This window comes from Dipteris shenzhenensis, chromosome 16 (assembly GCF_047967505.1).
Source record: "Dipteris shenzhenensis isolate YYH24624 ecotype China chromosome 16, Dip_SZ_1.0, whole genome shotgun sequence".
Taxonomy (NCBI): domain Eukaryota; kingdom Viridiplantae; phylum Streptophyta; class Polypodiopsida; order Gleicheniales; family Dipteridaceae; genus Dipteris; species Dipteris shenzhenensis.
Genome location: NC_141611.1, coordinates 3,731,544 through 3,746,306, shown reverse-complemented (window position 1 = coordinate 3,746,306; position 14,763 = coordinate 3,731,544). Strand labels below are relative to the sequence as shown.

Below are 14,763 nucleotides of genomic sequence, written 5' to 3'. Positions count from 1 at the left end.
GTGGTAGGCCTGGGCATACCAGACATGTCAGGTTGTGCCTACCCGGGGACATCATACAGGGAGCATTCATATGTGTGCCACACAGAAGGGTCAGTGATGGGGATGGGTGGTTTCCCTTCTAATAGGAACTCCCATCTGATGGTGGGGTCTCCCCCCCAGAACAAGCTAATAATGTCATCCATCCTGTGTGTACGGAATGCACGTCTCTTACGCCATGTCAGCCGTCGATAAATCCATTGTGCCTCAGATGTAGACAAATGGCCCAGGGCGCGTTCCCGTATCAAGTGTGCTCTCAGAGCCCTGCACTCGTCATCAAACCATGGGTTTTGTAGCATCTTCCCATCACGAGGCCGTGCGGGCCTGGTTGTGGGAAAGGACCTTATGGAAGCCTCCTGCACTACTGATACCAGCGCGTCTGAGGCATGTGCTAGGTCCATGTCATCATCGTCTCTAAGTAGGTCTCGGAGTTCTCTACTCAGATGGCGCATATACACTGGGTCAAGTACTCTATCAAAATGGACCTAGATAGCTATCAGTCCTTACGGGGCCCTCGCTATGGTGGGTATAGTGACAGAAATGCAGAAGGATATGTACGTGTGGTCTGCTCCAAGTGGGGGCGGAGTCACTGTGAAGTCGTGTATCCTTGGCGCAAAGGCTAGTGGCCCTAGTATATAGTCTACAGTGCTCGATCCTCCACCATGGGGGAAACATGTGAGTCCCCTAGATGATGGCCATCTCTAAAGGCCATTGTAGATGATCAAATTGTGTACTGCGCCCAACTCTAGCAGGTGCTGTCCATATCCTGTCATAGGTGCAGTGTCTGCTGAGTGCCTCAGTATCCCAAGCTCCTCTACATCGAGCTCTGGAACTAGGTGGGGGTCCCCCTCATGTGCGAAGTCCAAGAGGCCCACCTGTCTATCCCCTGTCCGTGCATTGAAGTCTTCCAAGAGGAGCGTGTCACCCAATCGAGAGAGAGAGAGAGAGAGAGAGAGAGAGGAAGAAAAGAATGTAATGAAGGTGGGAAAAAGAAGGATTTTAAGGGGGAAATAGATGGGAGAATAGTAGGGGAAATGTGGGAACTGTGGGGGGCTATATAAGTCAACCCAAAAGGATTGTAAGGGACTTTTTGATGTGACATCTAATCCTATCTACTCTCCCTCCTGCTACCTGCTGCCTACCCTCACACTCTCTCTCTCTCCCTCTCTCTATTCCCTCAGCCTTCTCTCTCTTCCTTTCTCCTTCCCCTTCTCCTCTCTTCTCCTCCCCTCCTTTTGCTATTCTCTCCCCATCTCCAAATCTGCCCCTTCCCCCTTCTCTACATTGGTATCAGAGCCCAAGCTCTTGGCACCTGACCCTCGTTGAGTCTTGCTATCAATCATGGTTTGCCAGCGCTTCAGGCTGAGGGGAACTACTAGCACGTCGTCGGCCAAGCTACGTCAAGGAAATCGTCAAGGAAACAAGCGTGGGCTGCCAGCAAACAAACAGCACGGACGTGCGCCATCAACGAATCCTTGTGCGCCATCAACGACATGCCTGATTACGTTGCTACCTAGCAGCCTGCGTTGCAAGTTTGAGCCTCAACGGTCTGTGTAGTATTCCAGCTCCCCGTCGTCGCTACTCCAGCTCCCCCGTCGTTGCCCCGCCGTTTTTCCTTCCCTTAGCAAACCACGCCATGCCCGCCACACCTCGCCCCGCCCCATCGCTGTCACCATCTTAGCGCCCACGTCACGCTCGTGCCTTCTCCGCCCGTGCCGTTGACGTCGCCTTTCGTCGGCGCTGCGTTGCTGGAGACCTTAGCAGTTGCTAAGGTTCAGCTAGTTGGGGTTTAGGTTGGGTTGGTTAGCTACTTGGGTTTGGTTGGTTAGGTTAGTTTAGGTTTGGTTAGGTCTAGTTAGGTTAGTGATTGGATAAGGTTGGGTTTAGTTAGTTTGGTTTAGTTGAGACTACCCTAGGTGTCTTAGTTGTCCTAAGCTCCAAAAAAAAAAAAAAAAAAAAAAAAAACCCCTCTTTTAGGGTACTCCTACAGCCCTATTCTGGGCCTTTCTAAGCCACCTTCGTGGCTCATTTTGAGCCCCGTTTCCAGCCTCTTCACCGAGCTTTCTTCGAACCTCTTCAACTTCTCCTCCTCCCTCTTCCTCCTCCTCCTCCCTCCTCCTCCTCCTCCCTTCTCCTCCTCCCTCCTCCTCCCTCCTCCTCCCCCTCCTCCTCCTCCCTCCTCTCTCTTCTTTCCCCCATGCTCTACCGACACACAGTTTCTAGATGCCTTGGCCTCGATGCTTCAGGGGGCTTTTCAGCAGATGGGTCAGCAGTTGGGGCAGCAGCTCACCACTGCTATGGCTATGCACGATACAGCTATCACCCAGATGGGTAAGAACCTTGGGCAACAGATCACTACCGCCATCAGTATGCACGATAAGGGTAAGCAGCCTGCACCCCAGCACGGGGATCAGTCGGATAGCCAGGGTGATTTTCCTGACCCACACACGGGATTTATGGCTGATGGCCGTCGCACTTATGATGTTGGTTCTATGCATGCACCCCAGCATGGGGATTATGTTGATTTTGGTGATGCCTTGCCCGTACCGCCGAGCACTTCTCTTATTGATTCCAGGCCTCCATTTGGCTCGCATATTTCATTGGCTGAGCCGTCCATTTTGGGCCGGCCCATTGGCACATTTTTGCCAACGGCGAGCATGCCTGGATTGGGTGTTGGGTTTCAGGGCAGTTGGGAGAGGAGCCAGTCCTCTTCTCAACCTTTTTCTATGCCACCCACCCACCGAGATGTTTATGGCAGGCAGACTCAGCAGGGATTGCATGCTTCGATGACACCTCCTGTTAATACATTCAGTCAGACTCAGCCTGCGTATCAGAGAGGTAATGCTTTCAGTCAGACGCACTTTATGCATCAGGGGAGTGGTTCTCCTAACCAGCATGATGCTGGAAGTGGGCAGCATGCAAACATGGATGATATGCTTTCAGATGCCTTACGTTCATATAGGGCTTTGCCTGAGGATGTTCGTAATGAGATGCCCTTTTCATAGTATGTGAGCTTCAAACGTGAGTATGCTGGTAGTCACTATAGGAACAACGCAGCCAAAGATGTGAAAGATAAAATCTCTGTGCATAAGTTTAAGGGTGACACTCGCACTCCCAATGAGTTGGAGGAGTGGCTCACGAAGCTTGAAGATTATTTCCGCTTCTACCCTAAGAATGATGAGGAGAGGATCATTTTTGCTGGCATGCATTTACAGGATTATGCACATACATGGTGGCGTTACATGCGAGAGTCACCTCAAAAGCCTACCACCTGGAAACAGTTCAAGGAGCTTATGGTCACGACCTTCGTCTCGGCCCTGATCCTTGAACAGTACCTTGCTGAATTCTATGCACTGTCACAAACAAGTACGGTCCAGGAGTACTTGCAGCGTTTTTGGAGACTTTCCTTGTTTGTACAAGATATTTCTGAGAAAGGGAAGTTGCTGCGTTTTATACAAGGCTTAGATCCCTCTCTAGCTGCTGATGTGAGAGCTCACAATCCTCTAACCATTGAGCGAGCAGCCCAGCTTGCTGAGGTGTTTGAGCCAAAATATGCCGGCAAGTACAAGCATGTGTCACATAGCTTCTATGGTACTGCTTATGATGCTGACAGGAAGACAAATTCTGCTGATTGGATTGATAAGAAACCAGCAGCTGCTTCCTTCCCATGATATCCAACGGTTTCTGGAAGTAAGATGCCATATGCAAAGCCATACAGGCCCATGGATGCAAAGACAGGTGTCAAACCCAGCGCTGGTTTTGGCAAATCAGAAGTTAAACAACATTCCAGAGCCATAATGGACAGTAGGAAGAAGGCAAATTTATGCTTTAGGTGTGGAGAGAAATGGACACCTGAGCACCGAGATGTGTGCAAAATGAAGAATGTCAGCTCAGCCAAACTCAGCATGATAATTGAATTATCTGATGATGATGAAGTGGCTGATGTAGCAGACCCCCATGATGTCTCTCATGAGGAATTGATAGGAGTTCATGATGTAGATGAGTCTCCTAACACAGATGCCACAAAGGGGACTGTTTTTCCTTTTGATCCGGGTGGGGCTATTGAGCAAACCACTCATGTGATGCATGAGATTGATATTCAGCCTACATGTAGCAGGAAAGGCCGTAAGCCAACACTCTCTGTGTTGGAGCATCAACCTACAATGCCTTTTCCTGTCAGAGGTGATGCTAATGGTAATGTTCCTGTGGATGATGAACAGATTTATTGGGATGCCCAGTCTACATTGTATACCATCTCACTACATGCCTTGATGGGTGCCAAAAGTGCTGACACAATCAGGTTGAAGGGAATGATTAATGGCAGATCTGTCCATGTATTGGTAGACACTGGAGCAAACCACTCATCTGATGCATGAGATTGATATTCAGCCTACATGTAGCAGGAAAGGCCGTAAGCCAACACTCTCTGTGTTGGAGCATCAACCTACAATGCCTTTTCCTGTCAGAGGTGATGCTAATGGTAATGTTCCTGTGGATGATGAACAGATTTATTGGGATGCCCAGTCTACATTGTATACCATCTCACTACATGCCTGATGAGTGCCAAAAGTGCTGACACAATCAGGTTGAAGGGAATGATTAATGGCAGATCTGTCCATGTATTGGTAGACAGTGGTAGCACTCACAGTTTCATTAATTGTAGAACATTGCAAAGATTGGGATTAGTTGCTACAGAGATAGACCATGGTCTGAAAGTGGAGATCGCGAATGGACAGCACATGATCAGCAGACATTGTTGCCAGGATGCCAGGATCAAGTTTTCTGATCATTATGAGTTTGCAGGTGATCTTTTGGCATTGGATATGGGACCCATAGATGCTGTCCTGGGTTGTGATTGGCTGAAATCCCTGGGGAAAATCAGTATAGATTTGAATGCTTTATCTCTTGAGTTTTGCCACAAAGGTAGAACTGTTACATTGCAGGGCATTGTGAATCAGAAATTGCAGGTCATTTCAGCAAGGCAGCTAGCTAGGGAGCTCAAGAACGAAAGTGCCATTTATGCATTGAATGTCTCTGTACCTCAGGAGGGTGGTATTCCCCATGTGGATAATTGTGAAATGCAGAAATTGCTCTTTGAATTTGGGGATGTGTTTGCTGATATGCCATCTCAGTTGCCCCCAAAAAGAGATGTTGATCATGCCATAGTCCTGGAACATGGTAGTAAACCAATAAACAAGGCCCCGTACCGACTCTCTAAAGTTGAACGGGAAGAAGTGGCAACACAGGTGCAAGATTTGCTTCAGAAAAACTTCATTGCTCATAGCACCTCGCCATTTGCATCTCCAGTACTCCTGGTGAAAAAGAAGGATGGCTCTTTTCGTATGTGCATTGATTACAGAGAATTGAATAAGACCACCATTAAGAACAGGTTTCCTATTCCCATGATTGATGACCTATTGGATGAACTCAAGGGTGCTCAGTATTTCACGAAGATTGATTTGAGGTCAGGTTACCATCAGATCAGGATGAAAGAGGGTGATGAGCATAAGACTGCCTTTCGTACAGAAAGAGGATTATATGAGTTCAAGGTGATGCCTTTTGGTTTGACTAATGCACCAGCCACCTTCCAGGCACTCATGAACAAGATCTTACACCACCTTCTTTTCAAATGTGTGCTGGTATTTTTCGATGACATTCTCATTTATAGTAAGGATGCACAGGAACACATTGACCATGTCCGACAAGTGCTAGAAATCTTGAGAATGCATCAGCTTTATGCCAAGGCCAGCAAGTGCACATTTATGGCAGAGGAGGTTGAATATCTTGGTCATGTTGTAAGCAGGCACGGAATCAGGGTAGACCCAGCTAAGGTGAAATGCATTAAGGAGTGGCCGCAGCCACAAAATACCACGCAGCTCAGAGGTTTCTTGGGTCTTGCTTCTTTTTACAGGAGATTCATTAGGCACTTCGCCAAAAGGGCTGCCCCTCTCACTGATTTGCTGAAAAAGGATGCCTTCCAATGGTCAGAAGCAGCACAACTCAGCTTTGATAACCTCAAGGATGCCCTTAGTAATGCACCTGTATTGGTGTGCCCTGATTTCTCACGGTCTTTCATTATTGAGACGGATGCCAGTGGCAAAGGTTTAGGGGCTGTCCTAAAACAAGAGCATGGTGTGATTGCTTTTGAGAGCAGGAAGTTTAATGCCAGAGAAATAAATTATCATGTTTATGATCAAGAGATGCTGGCAATCTTGCATGCTTTTGCAAAATGGCACCACTACCTGTACGGTAGCAAGATTAAGGTCAAAACGGATCACAAGACACTCAAGTACTTCTTAACGCAGCCTAATTTATCCATGAAGCAGAAGAGATGGCTGGCTGCAGTTTAGTCCTATGATTTTGACATTGAATATAGAAAGGGGAAAGAGAATGTGGTTGCTGATGCCTTGTCCAGGATGTGGTCATGCAAACTGTCTGCCATTTCCACGCTTCATCAGGAGTGGATACTTGGGATTCAGGAGGAATACATGCAAAATTCTGATGCAGCTCCTATTTTTGTGGAGTTACAGAGTCCGTCCAGCCTAGGACATGTTCGATTTCAGCTCCGCAACGGACTGTAATGGTGCAGGGACAGAATTTATCTTCTGCCAGACTCCAAGTACAGGTTGATGGTATTACAGGAAATGCACTCATCCCCTATGTTAGGGCATACGGGTATCACAAAAACATATGAAAAAGTCAAGGAGAGCTTTATTTGGGATGGTTTGTGGCGAGATGTGGTTAAGTTTGTCAGTGAATGTTTGCCCTGCCAACAAAATAAAGTGGACAGCCGGTTACCCGCAAGCCTTCTGCAACCGCTACCCATTCCTGAAGGCAAATGGACTCACATTGCCATGGACTTCATTACAGGTTGCCTTCTACAGATAAGGGTTGGGATAGCATATTTGTGGTGGTTGACAGGATGACTAAGCAGGCCCATTTCATACCGACTAAAACTCGGTACTCCGCTTCACAGGTTGCCTGGCAATTCATTGAGTATGTGTTCAAGCACCATGGTTTTCCTCAGGAGATTGTCAGTGACAGGGATGCTAAATTTATGGGTCACTTTTGGCAGGAGTTATTCACTGCAGTTGGTACTTCCCTTGTGCCTAGTACTGCTTATCATCCACAGACAGATGGACAATCAGAGAGGGTGAACAAGTGGTTGGAGGAGTATCTAAGGCATTACTGTCATGACACGTAGAAGTCTTGGGACAAATGGTTAGCATTGGCTGAATTTTGCTACAACAGCACCAAACACCTCTCTATTGGCATGAGTCCATTCGAGGCTATGTATGGATGCAAAGTGGGAATGCCCTTCCAGGGTTGCAGACTTGGCTGTGAAAAATCAGCAAGCAAGGAATGATTTGGAGAGTATGAATGCCCTTCTGCAGTTGGCTAAGAGGAATATGCAGGATGCCCAAGCCAAGTAGAAGAAGTATGCGGATGAACAAAGGAGGTACTTATCTTTTGAAGAAGGGGATTATGTGCATTTACGTCTCCATAAGAATCGATATTCCTCGCTGAAAGGTAATACCAACACAAAGCTTGCCCACACGTATTATGGCCCCTACAAAATCATCCGCAAAGTTGGGCAGGTAGCATATCAGTTGGAACTACCGAGTACCTCCAAGATCCATAATGTTTTCCATGTATCCTTGCTGAAACCACATGTCGGACAGCATGTCCAGGTTCTTCCTGAGCTGCCTCCTATGGATGAAGAGGGCCACATAATCTATGTGCCGGAGCAAATCAAGGGCTTCAGAGATCATGTACTCAGGAACAAAGCCTACACAGAATACCTCATCAAATGGAAAGGTTTAACGGAAGATGAGAATTCTTGGCAACCTGAGAGCATTGTGCAGGACTACCCCTATCTCCTACACAGCTGATCAGTTTCTGTTGTATCCTTCTCATCCAGGGCAACCTCTTGGAAATTTTGAGGGCAAAATTCTTTGGGAAGGGATGGCTGTAATGAAGGTGGGAAAAAGAAGGATTTTAAGGGGGAAATAGATGGGAGAATAGTAGGGGAAATGTGGGAACTGTGGGGGGCTATATAAGTCAACCCAAAAGGATTGTAAGGGACTTTTTGATGTGACATCTAATCCTATCTACTCTCCCTCCTGCTACCTGCTGCCTACGCTCACTCTCTCTCTCTCCCTCTCTCTATTCCCTCAGCCTTCTCTCTCTTCCTTTCTCCTTCCCCTTCTCCTCTCTTCTCCTCCCCTCCTTTTGCTATTCTCTCCCCATCTCCAAATCTGCCCCTTCCCCCTTCTCTACAAAGAAAGAAAGTCTAATAATCTTTAGAAGCCTGATACAATGAGTTGGGGGGGTGGAGCCTCTAAGCGAGTATAAATACCCATGCGAAATACAAACAAAACCCATCACGATATTGATATGAAGAGATAGATCACAGAGCTCAAACCTGTTGTGGTGGCATAAAACCTATGATGGAGTGTTGACGGCTGTCAACCTGCATGGTCCGTTGTGGCCTCCTAGCTATGGCTCTACGACGAACAAGTGCCACTATCACTCTTGTTGGCCATGCCTCTGATCTGATGAGCTTGGAGGGAAGGTCCCCTAGCCTGATCTATGCCTCAACCCACTAACGACTTTGACGTGTCTCTCACTCTGCTTCTCGGATCCATCGACTCTCTAAGTCCTATTGGTCAGTATTGTCTAGCTGATATAAAGACCCCGTGATCATGCTCTGAGTTGGGTCTGGCTGCATCCTGGTCTCGCGTACGTATCTTGGGCATCTCTAATCTAGGAAGGACACGAAACTGGATAGGGGTCCAAAACCCTCCCTGAAGAGGCAGAGACAACGACCTCTAATCTCATAGTACATAAAGCATCTAAAGGCGAAATGCTCATCCGACTCAATCTCTTGATGATCACATAGTGTGCATATGTAACCCTCTCTAGAAATGATGTCTGCTCATCCACTCTCAATAGGAAGTCGGTAGGATGAGACGCAAGAATTGCCCGATAGATACCTCAAGGAGTGACAGAGGTGGATCCATGTGTATCCTAATGGATCAAGGATTTCCTCTATTGAAATCCATAAGCAATGGTCTCTGTACAATCTGAGCTTTACAAGGAGCTGATGGATGCCAATCAGGTCCTAAATGTGTGTAGTTGTAAGAGATCCTCTCGAATAACCTGGTTCACCCCATGATATGTGAGCGAGACAGAGAGGGCCTCAATGTTGTACTGGAAGAAAGGTCATCTATCTATGTGGAGCCCCAACCTCTCAAACCACCTACATGTACATGCATACCAGTACCTCTGGTTACCCTCGACTGCCAATGCCATGCATGAGGATAGGGCCAACCACGATAGCCTGCGCCATCCTGTGGTGCAATAGCCATACTCCCTTATGCGTTGCAGATACGTGATAACCCGAAACGCTACATCAAGCTGTAGTGGGGATGCTCCGAACTCAGCTAGGACAACCTGATGTGGGATTGAAGGCTTTCTGCGGATCGCCCGTGAAAGCATGAGGACATGAATCCTCTCAACTCAACCCAATCTGTCATTGATTGGGTCTAGCCCCCGTCAAGGGCTGCCATACATATTCACCCACTCGGCATACCAAAGAGTCTTGGTCAAGGGATCCTGGAAGTGAGAGTGAAAGCATTGCCGCTCGAGTCTAACAAGTGTGGCATAGCCCCTGCTCAATCGGGCTTGTAGTGCCAGTCACATCATGAAGATGGGGCCGGAGAAGAGAGCTTCCAGTATGTGTAGGATGCAACCACCTCCACTAGTAACCTAACCAAAGTGGCGTGCTCTCTATGCACGGCTGCTCGAAATGTATTGAAGATCATCAACTTGGTTTTACCAAGGTTGACCTTCAAATCATGTCTCTCACAAAAAGTATGAAGCGTGTACAGCTGTCGCTGGAGCCCCTCTGCTGAGGAAGAGAGTAAGAGCACATCATCCGCATCATGAATCGATGTTGAAACACCTGCCAACAGCTCTGAGACAACAAGATAGCTTTCTCCGGCTCATGCAAACCTATCACGGACGTCGTGCATCGTCAAGGAATCTTCCAAGAGTCACATAATCTCTCGTGAGTTCAGGGGACAACTCTCAAACGACTCTCATGGATGGGGAATGCCCTCAAACTGTCAAGAAGGAGACCTTCACCGCTTCCAATAGCCAACACCCCATGAAGCCTTTCCAACACATAGATCTCCTACATGAAAGGTTGCCAAGTGGCACAAAACACACACTAAGACCTTAAGAAGATGAAGTGCCCTCCCACAGGTTTACCAAAATCTCTCAAAGCTAACACCCCCCATAAACCGAGTGGGGAAGAATAGCTACTATATAAAAAAAGGAGACGATACATCTACCACAAAAGAAAACTGAGAACAAAACTGCCAACTCATCAAGAGCTCAGCATACATAATCCTCACCAACATCAGTCACAAAACTGCCGGCATCATCAAGAGCTTATAACACATAATCCTCATCAACATCAGTCACTGGTGGTGTCTCGTATTGAACTAGACTTGCATATTGATTTCCTCTTCATCAATCAAACACTGCTTCTGGCTTCTTTGCTCTTGCTGTCATAAGCTTTCTTGTACAGATTTTCTCCTCATGGCCTTATGACCACAATAGTCGCATACTATTACGACCTTATTGCCATTGTCTTTGTTCTTTCTTTTGCCTTTGATTGCATAAGCATGTTCTCATGTGCCTGTAGTGCTCAATTCCACTCTCCCCCCCTCACTAAGCAACATAGCAACAACATCTTGAAAGCTAAGAGCATCTGAATTTACCCGCAATATTGTAACCAAATCGTTGCACCTTGGTGGAAGGCTAGTGCATAGAATGGCCATCGCCGTCCACTCGCACTCCCAAGGCTTGAAGTTGTTTGACAATTGACTGCATCTCATTGAGGTGAGTTTCTGCGGAGTCTCCATCACCCATTTGGAGTGCAAAGAGTTCCTGCTTCAACATGATCTTTGAATTCTTGACTCTTGATCCAAAGGGGAGGGGAGAGAGAGAGAGAGAGAGAGAGAGAGAGAGAGAGAGAGAGAGAGTTTACTAAAAGTGTTTGGAAGACCAAAGGGTCTATGAGACTAAAAGAAATTGATACAATGAGCTGAGGAGTGCAGCCACTAAGGGCTGGCATCAACACCCATGACGAATACAAAAGAAAACCCATAATCATGATAATAACGGCATCGATACATAGGGAGAAAACTCTCCGATCTCATGGGGTCGGAGCTAGCGGGGGCGTCAACCCTAGGAGGGGGCCGTCGATATGCGAGGTTGCTGTGGTGGCATAAACCTGTGATGGAGCGCTAGCGACTGTCAACAGTGTTGTCTGCTTTGGTCTCCTGGCTATAGCCTTCTGGCGAACAAGTGCCACTATCAATCCTGTAGGTTGTGCCTCTAGTCTGATGAGCATGGAGAGAAGGTCCCCTAATGTAATATGTTCCTCCATCCGCTGGCAAGTCTAACGTATCTCTGGCTCTGATTCAGGTCCTTGCCACCTTTGTCTTTGTGAGTCTTGCTGGTCGATGCCGTCTGGCCAGAAAAACATATGTGTACGTGCGCTGACCAACTGCTCCTTGTGTTAGACGGCCTCATGGATGAAGGCCACCAAGCAACTCTGGTCTGTGTAGGACAGGAGACTAGATAAGGGTCTGAAATCATCCCTAAAAAGGCACTGATAGAGACCTCTCATCTCATATTACACAGGGCATCTGAAAGCGAAGTGCTCCTCTGAAGCGATCTCCTGGTGATCACATAAGGTGCACATGCGACCCTCTCTAGGTATGCCACCGCCCGACTACTCTCGATATGGAGACGATGTGATGAGACGCAGAACTCCCGTATCAATATCGTCAAGGAGTGTGGGAGGTGGATCGATGAAGCCCTCTGTTGCAAATTGTAGGTAGTAGCTCTCTATAGAAGCTGGGCTTCACAAAGAACTCACAAGGTGCCAACCAAGTCCTGAATATATGTAACTGTAAGAGATCCTCTCGGATGACCTAAGCCACATCATGATATGTCAGCGGGATGGAGGCCTCAACGTGTACTTGAAGCGAGGTAGCTTGTCTATGTGGAGCCCCAAGGACTCAAACCATCTACATGTACGTGCATACCAACACCTCTGGTCACCCTTTGCCGCCAGTGCCATGGAGGAGGATAAAGCCAACCAAGGAACCCTATGTCACCCTGTGGTGCAAGACCCATAATAGCTAATGTAGAAGAGATATGTGATGACCTGAAATGCTGCATCGAGCTATAGTTTGAGGGGGAGGGGGGGGGAAGAGAGAGAGAGTCGTTTATTAAAAAAACCAACATTGCAACACACATCCATTTGACTCCAAATACTCCCAAAAGCTACCTTATTTAAGTGCAAACATGAAAATCAAATGGCTCATGAGCCCTTACCTTTTCCAATACCACATTACTCAATTTATCTTGATTCAATCGTATGAGAGTAGCAACTGAGGCCCCAACTATCCCAATAGTGACTGCTCCAGAAACCACTTCTAGTGGTATGGCATTCATGACAAAGCTTTGGGCTTGCCCTCCCTTTGTAGAAGGTCTATAATCCGGGATATTAGATATTGGTATTCTTAAGGCATTCGTTTTGGATGGAATAGTACATCCAAAACCATACAAACCCATTGGATCAAACCTGTTAAGGCAACATAACATTAACAAATCTATACATCTCTCTCTCTCTCTCTCTCTCTCTCCACAACCATGTGCAGCTATATGGTCATATATACCATGCATTTGTGCAGGCGCATGTGTGCGCACATACTTTTTTTTTGGGTAGAAAAACCATTTCATTAAAAAAAATGTACATTTATAGCTGTCCCAAAGCGGAATAGCTACTACTCATAAACTAGAAACACTGATATGACACTTCCGGCTTGAGAAAATTAAGGTCTCTGAGAGAATGTGCATCTTGTGTATGAGGTTTTGCTGCCTCCACCATGGACTTTAGATTGGGCAAATAAGATTTGATCTATGAATCATAATGGCGCAAAAGATTGCGACATCTTTGGAGTTGTAAACCGCCTTTTCGTCAATAGGTGTTTTCATGGGGCGGGTGATGATTGGGGTTATAACATTTGGTCGACTCCTAGCACGCAGACGTATTGCTCCTGTTGTTTGTCATAGATGCCTAGCTTCAAGGGAATCTTTCTGGCATTGCCCTATGTTGCTTCCGCCGTTTCAGCTCTCAGTTTCCTTCTCCTCTTTCATTGCAGCCATCTGTTGCTCTTTTAGACCCGCAGGTCTCTTCTTGGTTTCAAGCAGGGACATCCGAATCTGCATACTGTGGGATATGGAACAACCTATACCATCGGGTTTAGATTTTGATTATGGTTTGGCACATCCTCTTCGCATTCTCTTACAGTTTTCTTCTTTCTTGAATGTGTGTTACAACTGTAGACAGATTGGTCACTTTGCTCGACGTTGCCCCTCGCCCTCGACTCAATCTCACAATGTGAAGGGCACATTGTCTCTCTCTCAAGTTCCTCCTCCTCTCTCGTCTATTAAACTTGAGCAGCCCAAAGCATAAAAAGGAACGGAGACGGGTGTATCCTCGTGGGAAAGCTCCTGTCATAACATCTCCTTTGGTTCCCTTGTCAAATCTGTTTCCAGCTCTTTCGTTCCGAGATACTCTTATGCCTGATTCTCATCCGCAAATGTGCCCCGTGTGTCCTATTCATGTTTCCTTCTTCCACTGCTTCCACATCTTCTAGTGTTGATGTTTCTGACCCCCAGGAGCCCTCTTTAGTGCAGCAAATCTCATTTTGTTGGAGAGGAGTCTCACCCAGCTTCTCTAGTCATTGAATCACAGTCTCTTAAGCTACAAGTGGATATATCTCCTTCCAACATAGTTAATGATGGCAATGAGGATTTGAATGTGGAATTGAGGGAACAAGATACGCAGGTGGACATATCTCCTTCGGATACAGTTAATGTTCGCAATGAGGATACAAATGTGGATTTGCGAGAGCCCAATACAAAGGTGTCTTCTCATGAACCTAATGCCCTATCATTCAAAAGTTTCTTCTCCTTGCTTATGTCAAGAAGAATCGCAAGGGTCAAAAGAAATTGCACTTTATTGATGGTACCACTACTTCGCTCAATGGTTTTCTTGGACAACAAGGCCTACGTTGGAGGATATTATCTTTATGTCGCCACCTGATGGCGTGTAATTTAATTTTCTCCAGCTCTCTTTTTTCTTGAGCTACTGTTCTTTTAGACAGGTGTGTGTTTTTTTTTTTGTACTTCATGGTGGGTTTTTACCTTGTTTTGAGGTTTTTCCACACAGTAATATATAGTATTACAAAAAGAAAGTGTGTGCACATGCGTGCGTGCACGCACGCGCACGCATGTGTGTGTGTGTGTGAGAACACCTCAGGCCACACTTATATGTTGGCTTCTGAAACACATGCATGGTCTGATTTTTTGCTTCAGTTGCGCCTAGTTGATCTCTCAAAGGAATTACAGCCCATGCTTCCGGGCTATACCTTTCAGCATAATGCTCAATCTTCTTATCGGGCACGCTTGGACAGATGGTATCAGGTTGATCCACAACATTGTGATGCCTTTACTTGTCAAATTTGAGTTGATCATGCTTTCACACATTCGGATCATGCTCCTCTTTGGTTGAGGCTTTCCTTACATGAATTTCCCACTGACAGATTGCCTTGCCGAAGACTTTTGCTGATTAATAAT

General features: G+C 46.6%; 1 protein-coding gene across 2 annotated transcripts in view; it reads right to left on the bottom strand.

Moving 5' to 3' along the window:
• LOC147892422 (uncharacterized) overlaps nt 1–14,763 on the bottom strand; it is a 61,120-nt gene that overhangs the window by 9,918 nt on the left and 36,439 nt on the right. For both annotated transcript variants that reach the window (XM_087387605.1, XM_087387606.1), the window contains exon 4: nt 12,454–12,703. In XM_087387605.1, the coding sequence (XP_087243731.1) occupies nt 12,454–12,703 (250 nt within the window). The remainder of the gene's footprint in view (nt 1–12,453; nt 12,704–14,763) is intronic.